The 18149-nt window shown below is 42.4% G+C and overlaps 1 protein-coding gene across 1 annotated transcript in view; it reads left to right on the plus strand.

Annotated features, from left to right (window-relative positions):
* LOC120420670 (myosin-11) overlaps positions 1-17863 on the plus strand; it is a 34992-nt gene extending 17129 nt beyond the window's left edge. The window contains exons 2-7 of the mRNA XM_039583768.2: positions 9762-9837; positions 9898-10304; positions 12627-16529; positions 16590-16661; positions 16720-16842; positions 17017-17863. Coding sequence (XP_039439702.1) covers positions 9762-9837; positions 9898-10304; positions 12627-16529; positions 16590-16661; positions 16720-16842; positions 17017-17043 — 4608 coding nt within the window. The 3' untranslated portion in view covers positions 17044-17863. The remainder of the gene's footprint in view (positions 1-9761; positions 9838-9897; positions 10305-12626; positions 16530-16589; positions 16662-16719; positions 16843-17016) is intronic.
* The last annotated feature ends 286 nt before the right edge of the window (positions 17864-18149 follow it).

The following is an 18149-nucleotide window of genomic DNA, read 5'->3' on the forward strand; positions in this document are numbered from 1 at the left end:
CCGTACCTCCGTACCATACCTACAACTTTGCCGAAGACACCAAATCGATCAAAAAATGTCTTCAAAAGATACAGATTTTTGAATTTTCACAAATTATTTTTGTATGGACAGCTGCCAAATTTGTATGGAAAGTTATATGGACAAACTAATGATGCAAAATGGCTTCTTTGGGCATACTGAAGGCACCAAAAAAGTTTCAGTCGGATTAAAAAATACAAAAAATAAAATTGAAGAAAAAAGAACCGATTTCGTAGAAAATTACTCATTTACAACAACTCTTCTGAAGACACCAAAGCTCCAAAACTTCTCAATTTTTCAGGAAATCCATTTTCCACTAAAGTTTGCGATCTGTACCACTGTGAGTTGTTAAGTATTGCTTACAAAATGGTGTTTAACCATTCGTTGTGCCATTTTATAGCAAAAATCTGTACTAAAACGCTATTGTTCTCGTAAATGTAAACCTTCCAATTTTTGTCTCATTAGTGTTCAATTGTCCGAATGATACAAAGTGTTTGTTAGTTCTAATTTTTAATTCTCGACTCAAAAAATGTCCTCGAATACCGAAGTGATTATGCTAAAAGACTATCCCCCTCCTCCACCAACGACAAAAGGACTCCACCGTCGCAAGCCATGGACGCGCGAAGATCAGGAAGTGACTCAAAAGTACCGACAATCCCTGCTGCAGCAAATCCGGAGCCATCGTCATCGGGCGGTTGCCTTCGGGAGGAGCAAAACCCTGAATCGTCAGTTTTCGAAAAGTGCCAACGATGTTAAGGAGGTCGTTGCTGGGAAGTCGGAACTAAAGCAGACTCTGTCGCAGATGTGTCTTCACGCGAATGACGACAATTTCGAAGTAATGTTCACCAAGGATGGGGTTCGCTGCTCGAAGACAGAATCGCTGTGTGACCTATCGAAGATTCGCGACGATTGTAAGGTTGTTGAACTTCATCCAAAGCCCAAGATTCCGGAAATCTCAAAGATTGCAGAATCTAAAGACGACGAAGAAGCGAAGCCAAAGTCACCACCGGTGGTCCTCGCTAAAAAGGTCCTGAAGCGACAACTGTCGAAAAGTGTCAACGATGTCCGCAAATCTGGCGGGGGTCATTTCGGGTTGAAGGTCATCGGTTCGCCGCAGATAGCTCTGTCGCAGATTTGGACTGTCCCAACGAACTGTGGTTGCTGTGAGCCCGGAAAAGACGGCGATTGCAAACGGTTGAAGGTTGAAGAACTCCGTAAAAAGTTCGTCACGGAAGAGGTTAGTCCGGCGAAGCCGGAAAAGACCAAAAGCCCGGAGAAACCGAAGGAGGTCGTAATAACCCACGAAGAAGAAGATGACGACGACGACGACGATAGATTCCTGGTAGTAAAGATGCTCTCGTGGATGGGACGGATGCTGACAAAAAATCCAACTCCCAAACCCAAGTGGGTAGTGCTGCAGGTTCCCGTAGTTTCTCGCTGGAGAAGTACCAAGGATGCCAGGGCCAAAGCTACCAAAACCAAAACGCATCTTTACCTGAACGTCATCGTCGAGGCCGGTTCCGGAGCGATAAGCATCACGCCGGTGGCCAGCTTCGAAGAGATGATCAAGACCAGCGTGTTTGTCAAGGAGTCAAAGCACGAGTCGACACTTGGACTTTATTTTGCGTTCTCGTAGAGAACGGTTAAATTTTAAAGTTCAGAGGAATTTCGGTGAGTATTAAACTCGGGGATCATTTCTGCGAAAACGTCTCAGTCCAGTCCCTTCCCATTCATAGCCAAATCGAAGTTTTCGTCGTGAAACTACTGACTTTTCCTTTCATTCTTGAGCGTCGAAGCGACCTACTTTTTTTCTACCAAAACTAACAGAGCATGAGCATGAGCATGAGCATGAGAGATCACCCATGGTTGCCCCTCCGTTGCTGAACAGAACCGTAATATCCTTTCAGCACTACTGATTATAGGCTTCGACGATCTAGTGGTGTTTCCCTTATCAACAGCATGTATGAATGCGCTGAAAAGATAAAACACCATGATTGCTAAAGCTAGATCAGTTGCGAATAGGTAACAGTCATTGGCCACCAACGGCGCCCGCCATGTCAGTTTGTAGACCTCGATTTTAAGGGACGGGAATGTTAGTTAGCACAGGTTGCTACTAGGGCAGCTGATTTACTCTGTGCTTACACCCCACGAGCGCCAGGAACCTGAAAACTTGTTAGTAGGATAGGGTGTTTGGTCAGGATTCATCATAGAAGATGATGATGCGACCCAAAATCATAGTGTTTGTTGAACGGTATTTTGTATTATTCTCAAGGCAAGCAATCGGAGGCTGCGGATGAGACATTTCCCGTTTATCTGTTGTTAAATTTTAAATGAAATGGTCTAGTCTTAGACAGCCGGCTGTGGAAAGATAGAACCAAAATCATTTGTAATTAAAACTGAAGGGTTAAACAGTGTAATTTTTAACTTGAGATGATTTCACGAGTTTTGAATGATTGATGTTTAGTGAGGTACTGATTAACTTTGCGAACGACGAGTTACGATGTATCGAGATGAAATGGTATGATAGGGTTTTGTTGTTGTTGCACATCGACAACGGACGCGAAAAATTTTGCGACCCAACGAAAAGGCATCGCAAATCGAACTGGCTAACTGTCATCGGGACAGCCAAAGCCAGCCGCACCTTCACACGCACACACGCACGCGAAAAAAAAACGAAAAACACACTGCGACGGACGCGAAAAATTTTGCGACCCAACGAAAAGGCATCGCAAATCGAACTGGCTAACTGTCATCGGGACAGCCAAAGCCAGCCGCACCTTCACACGCACACACGCACGCGAAAAAAAACGAAAAACACACTGCGACGGACGCGAAAAATTTTGCGACCCAACGAAAAGGCATCGCAAATCGAACTGGCTAACTGTCATCGGGACAGCCAAAGCCAGCCGCACCTTCACACGCACACACGCACGCGAAAAAAAACGAAAAACACACTGCGACGGACGCGAAAAATTTTGCGACCCAACGAAAAGGCATCGCAAATCGAACTGGCTAACTGTCATCGGGACAGTCAAAGCCAGCCGCACCTTCACACGCACACACGCACGCGAAAAAAAACGAAAAACACACTGCGACGGACGCGAAAAATTTTGCGACCCAACGAAAAGGCAACGCAAATCGAACTGGCTAACTGTCATCGGGACAGCCAAAGCCAGCCGCACCTTCACACGCACACACGCACGCGAAAAAAAAACGAAAAACACACTGCGACGGACGCGAAAAATTTTGCGACCCAACGAAAAGGCATCGCAAATCGAACTGGCTAACTGTCATCGGGACAGTCAAAGCCAACCGCACCTTCACACGCACACACGCACGCGAAAAAAAACGAAAAGCACACTGCGACGGACGCGAAAAATTTTGCGACCCAACGAAAAGGCATCGCAAATCGAACTGGCTAGCTGTCATCGGGACAGCCAAAGCCAGCCGCACCTTCACACGCACGCGAAAGGAAAAACGAAAAGCACACTGCGACGGACGCGAAAAATTTTGCGACCCAACGAAAAGGCAACGCAAATCGAACTGGCTAACTGTCATCGGGACAGCCAAAGCCAGCCGCACCTTCACACGCACACACGCACGCGAAAAAAAACGAAAAACACACTGCGACGGACGCGAAAAATTTTGCGACCCAACGAAAAGGCATCGCAAATCGAACTCTTTTTTTCTACCAAAACTAACAGAATCGAAAAAATAATACTTTTTCTTACAAGGGCTGAAAAGTTTCACTTTTCATCACTTGTATGGGAAAGCAATATCTTTCAATATTATATTCATTTAAACGTTAAATGGACTAAACACATGGACAATCGACTTACATTTCTTTTCAAAGTATGTTTTTCGGAATTGCAGAAAATGTTGTATTCGACTGGTTGTTAAACTTTTTTTTTTGCACTCGTCGTATTTACTCAATTCGGTGAACCTCGTTGGATAAATTTACTACTTGTGCTGAAAAAATATTCTTTATGCAACTTTTTGCATAAATTACTATTTCCATTTCACAAAATGTGGCCACTTCTGAACTGTTTTACGTTTAGAAAACATGAAAAAAAAAAAATGAAATTTAAAAACTGAGCAATTCTCTGAGATTTCGGTCATTCGATTTTTTTTGTATTTTTTAATCCGGCTGAAACTTTTTTGGTGCCTTTGGTATGCCCAAAGAAGCCATTTTGCATCATTAGTTTGTCCATATAATTTTCCATTACAAATTTGGCAGCTGGCCATACAAAAATGATGTATGAAAATTCAAAAATCTGTATCTTTTGAAGGAATTTTTTGATCGATTTGGTGTCTTCGGCAAAGTTGTAGGTATGGATAAAGACTACACTGAAAAAAAATGATACACGGTAAAAAAAAATTGGTGATTTTTAATTTAACTTTTTGTCACTAAAACTTGATTTGCAAAAAAAAACACTATTTTTTATGTTTTAGGGGACATAAAATGCCAACTTTTCAGAAATTTCCAGGTTGTGCAAAAAATCTTTGACCGAGTTATGAATTTTCGAATCAACACTAATTTTTTCAAAAAATCGAAATTTTGGTCGAAAAAAATTTTCGACTTCATTTTTTGCTGTAAAATCAAATTTGCAATCAAAAAGTACTTCAGTGAAATTTTCATAAAGTGCACCGTTTTTAAGTTATAGCCATTTTTAGGTAACTTTTTCAAAAATAGTCGCAGTTTTCCATGCCCACTTTTGAAAAAAATATTTTTGAAAAGCTGAGAAAATTCTCTATATTGTTCTTTTTTGAACTTTGTTGATACGACCTTTAGTTGCTGAGATATTGCCATGCAAAGGTTTAAAAAGCAGGAACATTGATGTTTTCTAAGTCTCACCCAAACAACCCACCATTTTCTAACGTTAATATCTCAACAACTAATTGTCCGATTTTCAATGTTAAAATATGAAACATTCGTGAAATTTTCCGATCTTTCCGAAAAAAATATTTTCATTTTTTTTAAATCAAGACTAACACTTAACAATAACAAAAATGCGTAATATTGAATGTTTGGCCCTTTTGAAATGTTAGTCTTGATTTGAAAATTTTAAAAGTATTGTTTCCGGAAAGATCGGAAAATTTCACGAATGTTTCATATTTTAACATTGAAAATCGGACCATTAGTTGCTGAGATAGCGACGTTAGAAAATGATGGGTTGTTTGGGTGAGACTTAGAAAACATCAATTTTCCTTTTTTTTGCAAAAATGCAAAATATAGAGAATTTTCTCAGCTTTTCAAAAATATTTTTTTCAAAAGTGGGCAAACATGGGCACTAATTTAAAAACAAGAAAAACTGCGACTATTTTCAAAAAAAGCCACCTAAAAGTGTATTTAACTTGAAACAGTGCACTTTAGCAAAATTTCACCAAAGTACTTTTTGATTGCAAATTTGATTTTACATCGAAAATTGAAGTTGAAAAATTTTTGCGACCAATATTGCGATTTTTTTGAAAAAAATAGTGTTGATTCGAAAATTCATAAGATTTTTTGCACAACCTGGAAATTTCTGACAAGTTGGCATTTTATGTCCCCTAAAACATATCAAAAAATAAAAAAAAAATTAAAAATAGTGTTTTTTTTTTGCAAATCAAGTTTTAGTGGCAAAAAGTTAAATTAAAAATCATCAATTTTTTTACCGTGTATCATTTTTTTTAGTGTGGTCCTTATCCATACCTACAGCATTGCCGAAGACACCAAATCGATCAAAAATTACCTTCAAAAGATACAGATTTTTGAATTTTCATACATCATTTTTGTATGGACAGCTGCCAAATTTGTATGGAAAATTATATGGACAAACTAATGATGCAAAATGGCTTCTTTGGGCATACCGAAGGCACCAAAAAAGTTTCAGCCGGATTAAAAAATACAAAAATTAAAATTCAAAAAAAGGTCGACTTCGTAGAGAACTGCTCAACTATCAAAGAAATTTTTAGTTATTGCAAATAACTAAGTGGTAGAACATGAAATCTTATCATACTGAATTTTTCATTGAAAAAAGTTATAATAATAAAATACTGATTAAAATAGGAACTTGGCAAAAAAATTAAATCGAATTCCTGAATATTTGAACGTGCTATATTTAAAAAAAAAAACAAGAAAAACTTTTTAAGTAACTAAGTATCAAAAACTATATGTTTGCCAATTTTAAAATAAACATTGTTTTTTTCAGGTGGCCATTATGAACAACAGTTGGAAAGTTAAAAGGGCTCAATAACGAGATTTTTTTTTAAATATGAGTTTTATTGCGAAAATCAACATAAATTAAGAACCATTTAAGCAGAGTTCAGGATAATGATGTGTTTTATCGTATCATCAGAAAAAATACCACCAGTCAAGCTGTCTTTTTAAATAGGAACTGAAACAAGTTGTCCACTTTTTGCCAGCGATTTTCTCGAATCGCGGTTTTTGGTTTTGTGGCCTAATGAAATGTTTGGCTCGAATTGTGTGTGTGTGCTTTTATTTTTGATGTATTCTTGAAAATTTGTTTCTGTTTTAAGAAAATTGTTAACAATTTGTTTTTTTTTTTAAATTCATTAAAAATTTCTGTATGATGGTTCATTTTATTTTTTTATAAAGATTTTTTTGTTTGAAATTATTCTTTAGATAAGAAATGGCTATCAATTTAGCTATTAATATAGTTTCTGGAAAAGTCGGAAATTTAAAAACGGGATTTGAGTGGTCACCCTGCTTTGAAAGCCACATTGCTTGAAATTTTAAAATTATTTGAAAGTGTCCAAAACTATTTTAAAAAATATAAAAATAATAAAAAAACAATAAGAAAAAAACATGGATGTTAAATGATTTTTTTAATCTCTTTTATTTTTTTGCAGAAGTGCATTGACAATTTAATTTTTAGTTAATAACGACGAGTAAAAAAAATATATAAAAAAAGATTGAGAAGACCAAAAAATCCTAAATTTCAACCAAGTCAAAAATGGCCCCTTTCCTTTTGTAACAACTCATCCGAAGACAATATAGCTTAAATTCTGCATCATTTTTATGGAAAGTTCAGCATTGCATATGAATGCATTTAAATGTTGTAAACAATGAAGCGGCCAGGCCTACTACGTATTAATTACCGCAGAGATAGTTCGTAGAAATGGATTAAGTTTGGGCATGAATCGTAGCAATGAAATAATATTCATTAAAATTTGTATTCTAGACTCTTTAGAGAAACTAGAGCATATCAGATTTGGGCCCAAACTGTGATTTGGGCGGTACAGTACTCCTAACTAAAAAATAAGATTTAAAAAGAATATCCATCCAGGAAAGGCCGTTTTGGTCTTGTTTAACAGAATAAAAGTTATTTGAGTTTGTAGTGGTTATCTACTTGGTGGTGCTTTGCACCCATTGTTCTGCAGAGTGTACTAAACCGATCGCTATCTCCATTTTGCTGATCGCGTTGATCCAGAATGTGTTGATCGCCTACCGCAAAGTGCACGTCCAATCTTGTTTTTTTACGTTCAATGTTCGCCCAAATTTTACCACTTTTTTGATCCCCTGCTGGTGCAAGGATGATGGACTGGCCCAAGTTTCGGTACGCGGAGGTGCTGCCGAACCGGCCGGAATCGATCGCGGAGCGGCACAGCCGAGTGCGGCGGGAGTACGGTGACTACGTGCGCCGCCAGTACGGCCTCGGCAAGCGCCGCTGGAGTGCGGACACTTCGGCCCTGATGCGACTCTCCGGGGACTGCTGTAATGGGGGTGCCTTCCGTTCGGTGGCCATCAACTGTCGCGTGCGGAACGAGATTCCGGTGCAACGTGGTGGGGAGAAGGAGAAGTACACCATCAGTGAGGCTGTGAAGCAGATGCTTGTGAGTTCGGGAACTCCCGGAGTTCCACGGGAGGGAATTCCCAAGGAGGTTCCTAAGGAGACTACCGGGGGAGAGTTTGGTGAAGTCTGTGCGGTCACTTCGAGTGAGTCGAACTCCGTGGCAGATGGAACTGGATCTGCAGAAATTGTGGTGAAGGAACCCCCGGTTGAGAAGCAAGCGAGCGTCGATTTCTCAGCGGTGGAGGATGAGACGATCTTTGAGGACCTGTCTGTGAGAACATGGTTTGGTAGCGTGACTTCCTGGTTCAAGACAATGGGAGCTTCTGGAGTTCCTTCGGTGGGAACTGTCGAGGAAGCACCCAAGTCCCCTGACGATGGCGAGTCCGGTGACCTCGGTGAGAATTGCGAAGATTCCACACCAGATGGTTCTGGACAGATCGTTACGAAAGGGGCGCGATGCCGGAGGATAGCTGCCGGGTTGTACCGGGAATCAGTTGTGTTTTTGAAAAACCTGATTCGGGAAACGCTAGAATGGATGATCTCGGCTGTCGACTGGTTCGTTGGTAAGTGCCATTTTGTTACGTGTTCTGGTATTGTCTTGATAGATTATAGCAGATATCAACCATTTTGTACCTTGTACTAAAATCTCTACAGATCTTCAAGACAAAAGTGTTCTTGATGAAACGGTCGTAACAATAGCTTTAACCGGTCGAAAAGATATTGTGTTCTGTGAAATTGTTAATTTTTGTGTTATAATTAGAAATCTAAAAATGTCGTGGAACGACTGCGCGCGATCTTTTGCCCGGTTCGACGCCCAGCAGGAGCTCATCCGCCGGAAGCAGGAGGAACGGAAGCGCCAGCTAGCCGAACAAGAATTCCGTCAGCGAATGCAGCATCGTGTCCGCACATCCCGCGGTGACTTCTACGATCCGCCTCAGGAGCCTCGGTCGGCAAATCCGACCTACAATCCGCATAAACCCGCCTCAGGCAACTCTTCCTTCTACGATCCACCTAGACGAGCGAATATGAACCGCCCCGTTACTGCGAAAGCTCCGGAACCTCGCCCCAAACCGGCTGCGACCACCACCCGTCAAGAAACGGTGGAGATCAACGTGGCCAACCAGGTCATCGACCCGCGAAAACACATCATCACAAAGTACGTCTCCGAATTCTTCACGCCATACTCCAAACGACCTGTCACAAAGGCGGAAACCGTGATCGTCACCGAACCGGGACTCTCGGATGAGCCCAAGGTCAAGGAAACGCTCGCGTTCATGAAGCAAAAGGAGCACGAACTGATGCAGGTCATCCAGAACTCGGACCGAGCCGGCAAGTGGACGTACCAAGCCCCAGCGAGGCAGGGCATCGTGAAGGCCACCACCACCGTGATGTACAACCCCCAGGCAACGGATCCGTACTCCAACACCATTACAATCATGAACGGAGTGACCTACAAAAGACCCCCGCCGCCGCGTCTGCAACGCCGTCAATCCTCGATTGACCTGCCGGCGATGGTGCCCTCGATCAACATTGAGGACGCTTCGTTCCAAGAGGAGTACGACACGTACAAAAGAGTCCGCAAACCAAATCACCGATCGATTTCAAGCTTCGACGAGGAATCGCTGGACGATCCTCAGCCGACGCAGCAGCAGCAACAACGTCGGATTCGGTTCTCGAATCAGAATTCCTTCTACCGCTATCCGCCGGCGTCTTCCGTTTACGAAGACGAGGTGGTCAGCAGTGGAGCCACCGTGACCCGACCGACGGCTAGTCGACCGGTCAACAGCGGGGCTTCGTCGGGCTCAGGTATCGCTGCGGAACCTGTGGAAAAATATTATTTAAAAAAAAAGAAATTTCGCGCTCCACTTATTCTAATGATTTTTAAATCGCAATTTTCGTTGTTTGAATTTTAAACTAATATATTTTTAACTTTTTTTTCATCCACAGGCCGCGGTCAGTTCGGCTTCATCGACGACTTCGGAGGTTTCCGGAAGTGAAAACTTTTTCAGCATTACAGAAGATGGTAAGTTGTCCTTTATTTTGATTCTAAGAAATTATTTCAATTCTTAATTCACGCTTCCAGACACCCCCCAAAATTCACCGTTACGCAAATCGCAAGCCCTAAACAGCACCAGCACCAGTACGCCGGTCCAACCGCCGGCTACGCCAAATCAAATCAACAACAACACCTTGGGGAACAGCAGCATTTCATCGTTTTCGGGGCTGGCCTCCAACTCGACCGCAAATGCCACGACCAGCAGCAGCAACAACAACAACAACAACACCAGTAGCAATAGCATCAACCTTGGCGGATCGTTCTTCTCGAGCTTTGCCGGGGGAAATGCGGCCGCCACCAACACCAGCTCCTCCGCCAATGGTTCCAGCAATAACGGAGTGTCGCCGACCGTCGCCTCTCGGGTCCGCCGGCTGTCCAACTCGTCGATGGCGAGCGATGTGTCGTTCCGGTTGCCGTCGTACGATTCACCTGCGGTAAGTGGGCCTTGCTTTGGCGTTGGACTACGTGCGATATTATGACAGTTGATTAATTGTCAAAAAATCATTGTTCAAAAATCAGTTCCAAAATTGACACTTTTGAAAATATTTTCTAAATTTGAGAATTTCATTGATTTTGGAAAAAATACTTATTTGGCAAATCAATACTTAATTCCATGCAAATTGCTGTTTTTTCACTATTTGAACAACATATTTTGAAAATGTTCTGATGTAAAATTGCTTGCCCACTTCCTACTGAGATATTTATTTCTGGATTTTAGTTAAAATTCTCTTTTCGAAGCTGTTATTGAACGTCAATGGTCTGATATGCCAATATTATGTGCTCGATTCAATTCTGTTCCCGTATTGTACAATTTGCGATGCTCAATTGTTTTTTATCAAAATGTACTTTTAACAAATAGAACGTCCAAAGAAAACAAAAATTGGAAAAAAATATGAAATTCCAATTAGGCCGATGCAAATATTTAAAAAAGTTTTTGTCCCTCGGCCCTGGCCGAGGTCAAGGGGGGGGGGCAAAAAAATAAAAAAATATAAAAGTTTAAATAACAAGCCATAGTCTACACATTTAAATGAAAAATGTGTTTTAAAATGCATTTTACACTTGTTCAGTTGTTTTGCAATCATTAGTTTTCAAAAAATCTAAGATCTGACAAAAACAAAAATTGTATCGAAAAAAAAGATTTTGCATCGAAAATTTTCAAAAAATCTTAAGATTTTTTAATAAACCCAAACATGCTAAAAATGATTTAAAACGCAGAAGAATGTATTTTAATTTGATTTCAGCTGGTTGCACTTGAATTTTCATCGAAATTTTGAAGTTTATTGTAAAAATATTTTTTTTGCCCCCTGATTTTTCGGGCCAATTTTGAAGGGGGGGGTGACAAAAACTTTTAAAAATATTTGTACCAGCCTTATCAAAAAAATTAAAATTCCAATTATCAAAAAATTAAAATTCCAATTATCAAAAAATCTAAGATTCTGAAATTCCAATTCTCAAAAAATCAAAAATTCTTAAGTTATAAAATTCTGAAATTCTAAAATTCTAAAATTCTAAAATTCTTAAATTCTAAAATTCTAAAATTCTAAAATTCTAAAATTCTAAAATTCTAAAATTCTAAAATTCTAAAATTCTAAAATTCTAAAATTCTAAAATTCTAAAATTCTAAAATTCTAAAATTCTAAAATTCTAAAATTCTAAAATTCTAAAATTCTAAAATTCTAAAATTCTAAAATTCTAAAATTCTAAAATTCTAAAATTCTAAAATTCTAAAATTCTAAAATTCTAAAATTCCAAAAATTCTAAAATTCTAAAATTCTAAAATTCTAAAATTCTAAAATTCTATAATTCTAAAATTCTAAATTTTTTAATTTCTAAATTTCTAATTTTTTTTAATTTTTTAAATTTCTAAATTTATAAATTTCTAAAATTCTGAATCAAAAGCTGTCGATTTTTTATATGAATAAACATAAAAATATTTTTATCTTTTTTTTTATATAAACTTTTTGAAAATCGGCCTTCGTCATGCACACGGGACCAGTTTAACGAGTCTTCACTAAAATTTTGAGCCGATTTGGTCAAAGCAGTGTTGAACTATCGTTTTTTGAAAGTTTGAAAGTCAAATAGCTATATCTCAGCAATGATACAACCAACTTGTACTTTGATGCCCTGAAAACATATTTAAAAAAAATTTAAATGTGTGCTCATACCAACTTCTGACATTTTTGCCGATTTACATGTATGTAACCCCTTAAATTCTTTAAAATATATCATTCCACAATTCTTAAATTTTTCTATTGTACAATTGGGTCCTAAAATTAAGCTTAAATTTTTGATATTATTTTTCTTATTTTTCTGAGTACAATAACCCTTCGTACGACCGCAATGGATTTAAAATAGATTTTTAAATCAATTTTTGAAAATTAACTCCGCGGCCCTACTTGACAGCTCGTTCCAAGGGGAACAAAGTTGATCCATCGAAAAAATGTTGTCTCGTCATTTTTTTTTGTTTGCATTAACATAAAAAAAAGTGATAATAAATGGTTTTCATTTACCTAAGGCTTTAGTTCCCTATTCTTTAAACGGAGTTTTTCATTTCTTGCCAGCTCCGTACTATCCTTTAACGGGATAGGTACGGCAATATTTTCAAAACAAAATGGCAACCATCAGACTATAAATTCGTTTTTGCCTTTTACCTTAATAATTCACATTTACAAGAAAAAATTAACCAAACGTAGTCCTACATCAATCTCTAGTTGATGCGCATGCCTAAACTTAATTCACAACCCCTCCCTCCAAAGATCTACCACCTGGAGACCGACGTCGACGTATCGGCCAGCGAGACGGAATCCGTTTCTGGTGCAGCCGCCAGCAACGGTCAGCTGGACCTCGTCAGCAAAGACAAACTGTTTCAGGCGTACAAGAAAGCACTCGACCGGTACCAGAAGTATCGCGAACGGTACACGGAACTGGCGCGACGCTACCGTGAGCTGGAAAAGGACAACACCAAGGCTCGCTCGGTCCTGGTGGAGACACAGGACAAAGCACTGCGGCGAATTAGCGAACTCCGCGAGCAGTGCTCGCTGGAGCAGCAAGCCAAAGCCCACCTAGATTCGGCCCTACGCATGGAAATCGAAGAGCTGCAGTGCGTGGTGAAGACACTCAAGACGAAGCTGGAAGCCGTTGGTGACCATGTGGACGGCGAGCAGCAGGATGCGGTCAAACCTGACGAGCCGGACTTGATATCGTTGAGCGGAGGAGATGACGGCGCAGCGACTTGGGAAGCCAAGATCAAGGCGTTGGAAGAAAAGCTGGCTGGAGAAGCTCGGGTGAAGGATGCGTTGAGTGAAGAAATTGTCGCGCTGAAGAAGCGCGAAGAGGAACACTCGATATCCCTCGCGGAAAACAAAATGGCCATCCACTCCGAGCTGGAAAGCAAAGAAGCCGAGGTCCGGAAGCTGAAGGAACAACTGCAGAGCATCGAGAAGAGCATGAAGCAGGTGCTGGTGGAGAAGGATACGCTCGGGAAGGAGGTGACCGAGCTGAAAACGAAACTCACGGCAGTCGAGAAGACTGCGTCTAGGGTGAAGGAACTGGAAGCTACGGTATCGACATGTAACGACCAGAAGAACAAGCTGGAATCGAAATTTGTCGAGTTCGAACGAAAGATACTCGAATTGGAGAAGGAGAAGCAACGAATGAAGGGCTCAAGCCAATCCTTCGAGCAGGAAAAGGTTGAGCTGTCGAAGAAGTTGCAAGAATCCGAAGTGAAGCTGACCGCTGCGGCAAAAGAAAACGAGAGTCTTGTGGTGAAGCTTGCACAGCTGGTCGCCCAGTCCAAGGATCTTACGCCTACGGCGGAAGTCGACGCGCTGAAGAAGCGAGTCGACGAGCTGACCGCCACTCGCGACGATTTGCAGCAGTCGGTGATGAATTCGCTCAAGGACCTTGACGTGTATCGCCAGAAGCTTGCGGAGAGTGAGCAAGGCGTTCAGGAGGTTGACTCGCTGAAAAGCTTATTGTCTGATAAGGAAAGGGTCGTTCAGGACCTTAAGAGTCAACACGAAGAGGTCAGCGTCAGGTTAGAGTCGACTCAGAAAGAACTGGAAGAAAAGAACAAAAAACTTATCGAGCAAGAAGATAAGATATCTGAGTTGAAGAAAACCATTACGCTGGACCAGGAACGGCTGGTCGAGGTGACCAAAGCTCTCGATGCGCAAAAGGAGATACACGACAAGGACCGCGCCAGCAATGAAAACAGTTTGAAGGAAGTTTTCGACCAGAACAACCACTTGACGGCCGAGTTGAAACAGTTCAAGGATAAGCTGGAGAAGGTGAACGGCAAGTTCAAGAAGATCACCGACGAAAAGGGCAGTCTAAAGTCGCAGAACGAGCAGCTCCAGGCGGACATCAAAGCTTGCAAGCAGGAGGTAAACAGTTTGCACCAGCAAAAGGCTGCGCTCGCCGAGGAAATTCGGAACATCAAAATTATCAGTGAAAACACGGAATCGGAAGCGTTGGAGTCGCTGCAGGAGTCGATGCGAGTGAGCTTGGCGCAAGCTGAAGAGCGGTTGCTGGAAACGACTCGCGACTTGAACCAAGTGATTGAACTCAAGTCGGAGGAGAACCGGAAGCTGCTGGAGGAACGTGACGAACTGGCGGAAAAGCTTGAAGGTAGTCAGAAGGAGAAGGAAGATCTGGCTACGGAAGCTGGTACGCTCAAGTCTAAGGTTGAATCGCTGCGGAATGAAAAGAAGGACCTGGAAAAGACGCTGGAACGAGAGATCCGCGAGAAGACCGAGCTGAAGGCACAGGTGACAAACATTCTGCAGGAGATTGGCCGACTGGAGGAACAGCTGAAGGAGGTGAAAACATCCCACTCGGCGATTCTCGGTGAGAAGCAAACGCTGGAAGAGAAGATCGAGCGGCTGCAGCGACAACACGTGGAAGCGAAAAGCAAAGCCGACAAGGAGAGCACGCACCGGTGGCAGACGAAGATAAAGGAAGGTGAGACGAAGCTGCAGCAGGTCGAGTGCGAGAACTCCCAGTTGGCCGAAAAGAACTGCTTGCTGGAGGAGAGCCAGCGACGGACGGCCGAAGAAATCAAGAAGCTTCAGACGGCACTGCAGGATGCGGAAAGCGCGGTCAAGCACGACAAGAAAAAAGGGAAAGAGGTTGAGGAGTGGAAGAAAAAGTGCCAGGAGCTGGAAGAGAGACTCAGCCAGTGTGCCGGAGATCACGCCAAGCTGTTCAACGAGAAGGAACTGCTCGACCATCAGCATCGGTCGCTGCAGGATGAACTGGAAGCGAAGGAGAAGGAGAAACTGTGCGTGTTGGACAACAACAAGTGCTTGACGGAAGAGCTGGAAGCGGTCAAGACCGGCAGCAAGACACTGGAGGAGGAGAAACAGCGACTGGTGGAAGAGTGCGACGCGTTGAGGGTTGAGATCGACAAGGTGCGAACGGAGAGCGACTACCTCAAGGGCAAGCAGACCGAGCTGAAGGCCAAGCTGGAGCGGGAGAAGAACGCCGTTCAGGAACAGAACGACACGCTGCACAAGGAGATTGACGCGATGAAGAACAGCAACCAGAACCGGCTGACGGAGCTAGAGTCGTTGATCAAGAAGGCTAATGAAGAGAAGCAATCGTTCAGCAAGAACGCCACCGACCTTGAGAAGAAGCTGGAGAACTACGAGGAAATTAAGATCGAGAACGAATACCTCAACACGTTGATCAAACAGTTGGAAGGAGAGCTTCACACGGTCAAGGACGAGCGGACAAAGCTTCAGACAGCTGCCACCGGCAAAGACACTGAACTCAACGGACTCAAGCTGAAGGTCAGCCAAAGCGAGGCGATCGTCGAAGGGAAGGATCAGGAGATTAAGAAGCTGATCAACGAGTTCGTGGTGAAGGAGAACGAAATGAAGGCGAAGATTTTGACGCTGGACCACGGCAAGACGGAAGCGGAGAAGCGCGCGACTGACGGAGCGGCTTCATGCGACAAGTTGAGTGAGGAGCTGAAGGGTGAGCAGAACCGATACGCGGAAGAGAAGAAAGACTTCGAAAGCCGGCTTGCGGAAGCGGTAAAACTGCAGGAAGAACTGAAGAGCGAGCTTGACAAAAACAAGACCGTGCTGGCGTTGTTTACGGACGAGAAGAAGAGCCTGCAGGACCAGCTGGATGAACTGAGAGAGGAGCTGGAGCAGCGAAGCAAGACGGGCGGAACCGCCCAGGAAGAGGTTGAGCGGTTACGCAAGGAACTCCAGCAGGCGCACGAACTCAAGCTGGAAAACGACAACTACGCCCGCGACCTGGACGAGCTGAAGAGCGAACTCAACGTTGCGATGGCCGAGAAGCTCGAGCTTATGCAGCAGCACTCGCAGCTCAAGGACCGGCTGGAGAACTTCAGCGCAGAGACGGAACAGAACGTGCAACAGTTTCAAGCCGAAATTGAACAGCTGCGGCAACAACAAACGCCGAGTAGTGAATCTGCGCTGGATCAGACCAAAGCGGTCGACGAGTTGCGGAACAAGAAGGAGGAGCTGGAGAACAAGCTGAAGAAGATTATGCATGAGGTGCAGGACGTGTCCAACCGGAACCTGTTCCTGGAGCAAAAGTGCGAAAACTATCTGATTCTGGAGCAGTCGAACGAGCGGTTGAAGCTGCAGAACGACAAGCTGTCACGGCAGTTGGACGAAACCTTGGTGAGTTGATTTCTGGAGATATTTTGGAAACTGAGAGCTAACTTGTTCTTCTTTGGATAGGTTTCAATGCATCACAATGAGGGTATCGCAGCCAACACCGAGTTCGAGTATCTCCGGAACATTTTATTCCAGGTGAGGGATTTAACAAAAAAAAAATCTTATGAAGATACTAATTTTGATATTCTTGCAGTACCTCAGCGGCAACGTGAACGGTAACAACAACACGCTGGTCAAAGTGATAGCCGCCGTGCTCAAGTTTACTCCTCAGCAGACGCAGGTCGTGTTGGAAAAGGAAGCTCACAGGCGGTCATTGGTAAGTCCTTGTTTGCGGGTCTTCAGAAGAGCCGTTGCTAGGTTACAGAGAAAGACAGTTGGCTAGGTGACTGTGGCTTTAATGCGTCCGACTTGTTGGGTAGCTGGGAATAAACTGTACTGACAGTGCTGGTAGTTAGCATGACCTACTAACAATTTTTCTCCCTCCTTCCAGATGGGCCAAATCAACAATCTTCTATAGCAGGAAAAATCCAACGCCGCTGTCCAGCAGCAGCTGCTTCATCCCCGCACCAGCGCGAGCACCACTCGCTACCGGTTCTACTAGGAACGTCGTCCCGCCAAGGTTCGTGCATTCTGCGTGTTTGTGTGTGACTTGAAGACTGACTTTGAGCAGCGAACCGTCAGCATCTCTCCGGAGTGGAATTTTGCGTTCCTTCCTCTCATGAAATTTTTAAACTCGTTAAATTACCCATAGCAAATGTGTTCACCAAGTCATACAAAATCTGACCCCACCCCTCCCTCACAACCGAGAGTTGACGCAGAAGTACCCCCCGTCAAAAAACGTAGCATAATTCAAAGCCAATCAAAATCAAACTCAAAGCACGATTACTAGCTAAAATATTGCTAAAAAAACGGCCCAGATTATTGCGCTTCGTTCCTCCGTTGCAATGGCCATGCTCAGGCACCACCACGCGCGCGTTACTTCTTTAGACTAGGCAAATTCTAAGAAACTCAACACACGTTCTGTAAAACCTTATTTAAACTTGGTAGTGCAATTCCCCCACCCACAGAAAACAAAAAGTTTAAGCTGCTGTTCCCCAAACGGACACAACCAACTTATTTTTTTTATGTTGTAGTTTTTAAGTTGACATTTAGCAATTATCTGTTGTGCATTTTCTACCCGTCTGTGACTTGAAGAAGAACTTTATGTATACTTTCTGTTATCGAATGCTTTTTTTCAAAAAAAAGGGATGTATCTATTAACATAATATTGTGAAATTTATTTTTTATTAGAACTATGTATTGTAACAAATAAAAAGCAAGAAGATTGGAGAACAAAATGAAGGCAAACTTTTAGTTGTGATTATCAAAATAGTTTCTAGTGAAAGAAAAGCATACTTTGTAGTAACGTTTATCATGGAGTTACAAACGTCCAACTTTTGTGGCTAGGATGCGTGCTTCTTTCACCGCTTAACGTTCGTCAACGAAACAGAAAAAAATAAACCAGCTTTCGTTACGATTATTACTTCTTGCAATCTGTAATTGACATCGCCAACAACGATTGGGCTTTGAACGAAGCCGACGACGAAGACAAACAGTGCAAGAATCGTTTCGAGTTTGGAGTTA

Source organism: Culex pipiens, chromosome 3 (genome assembly GCF_016801865.2).
Source record: "Culex pipiens pallens isolate TS chromosome 3, TS_CPP_V2, whole genome shotgun sequence".
NCBI lineage: Eukaryota > Metazoa > Arthropoda > Insecta > Diptera > Culicidae > Culex > Culex pipiens.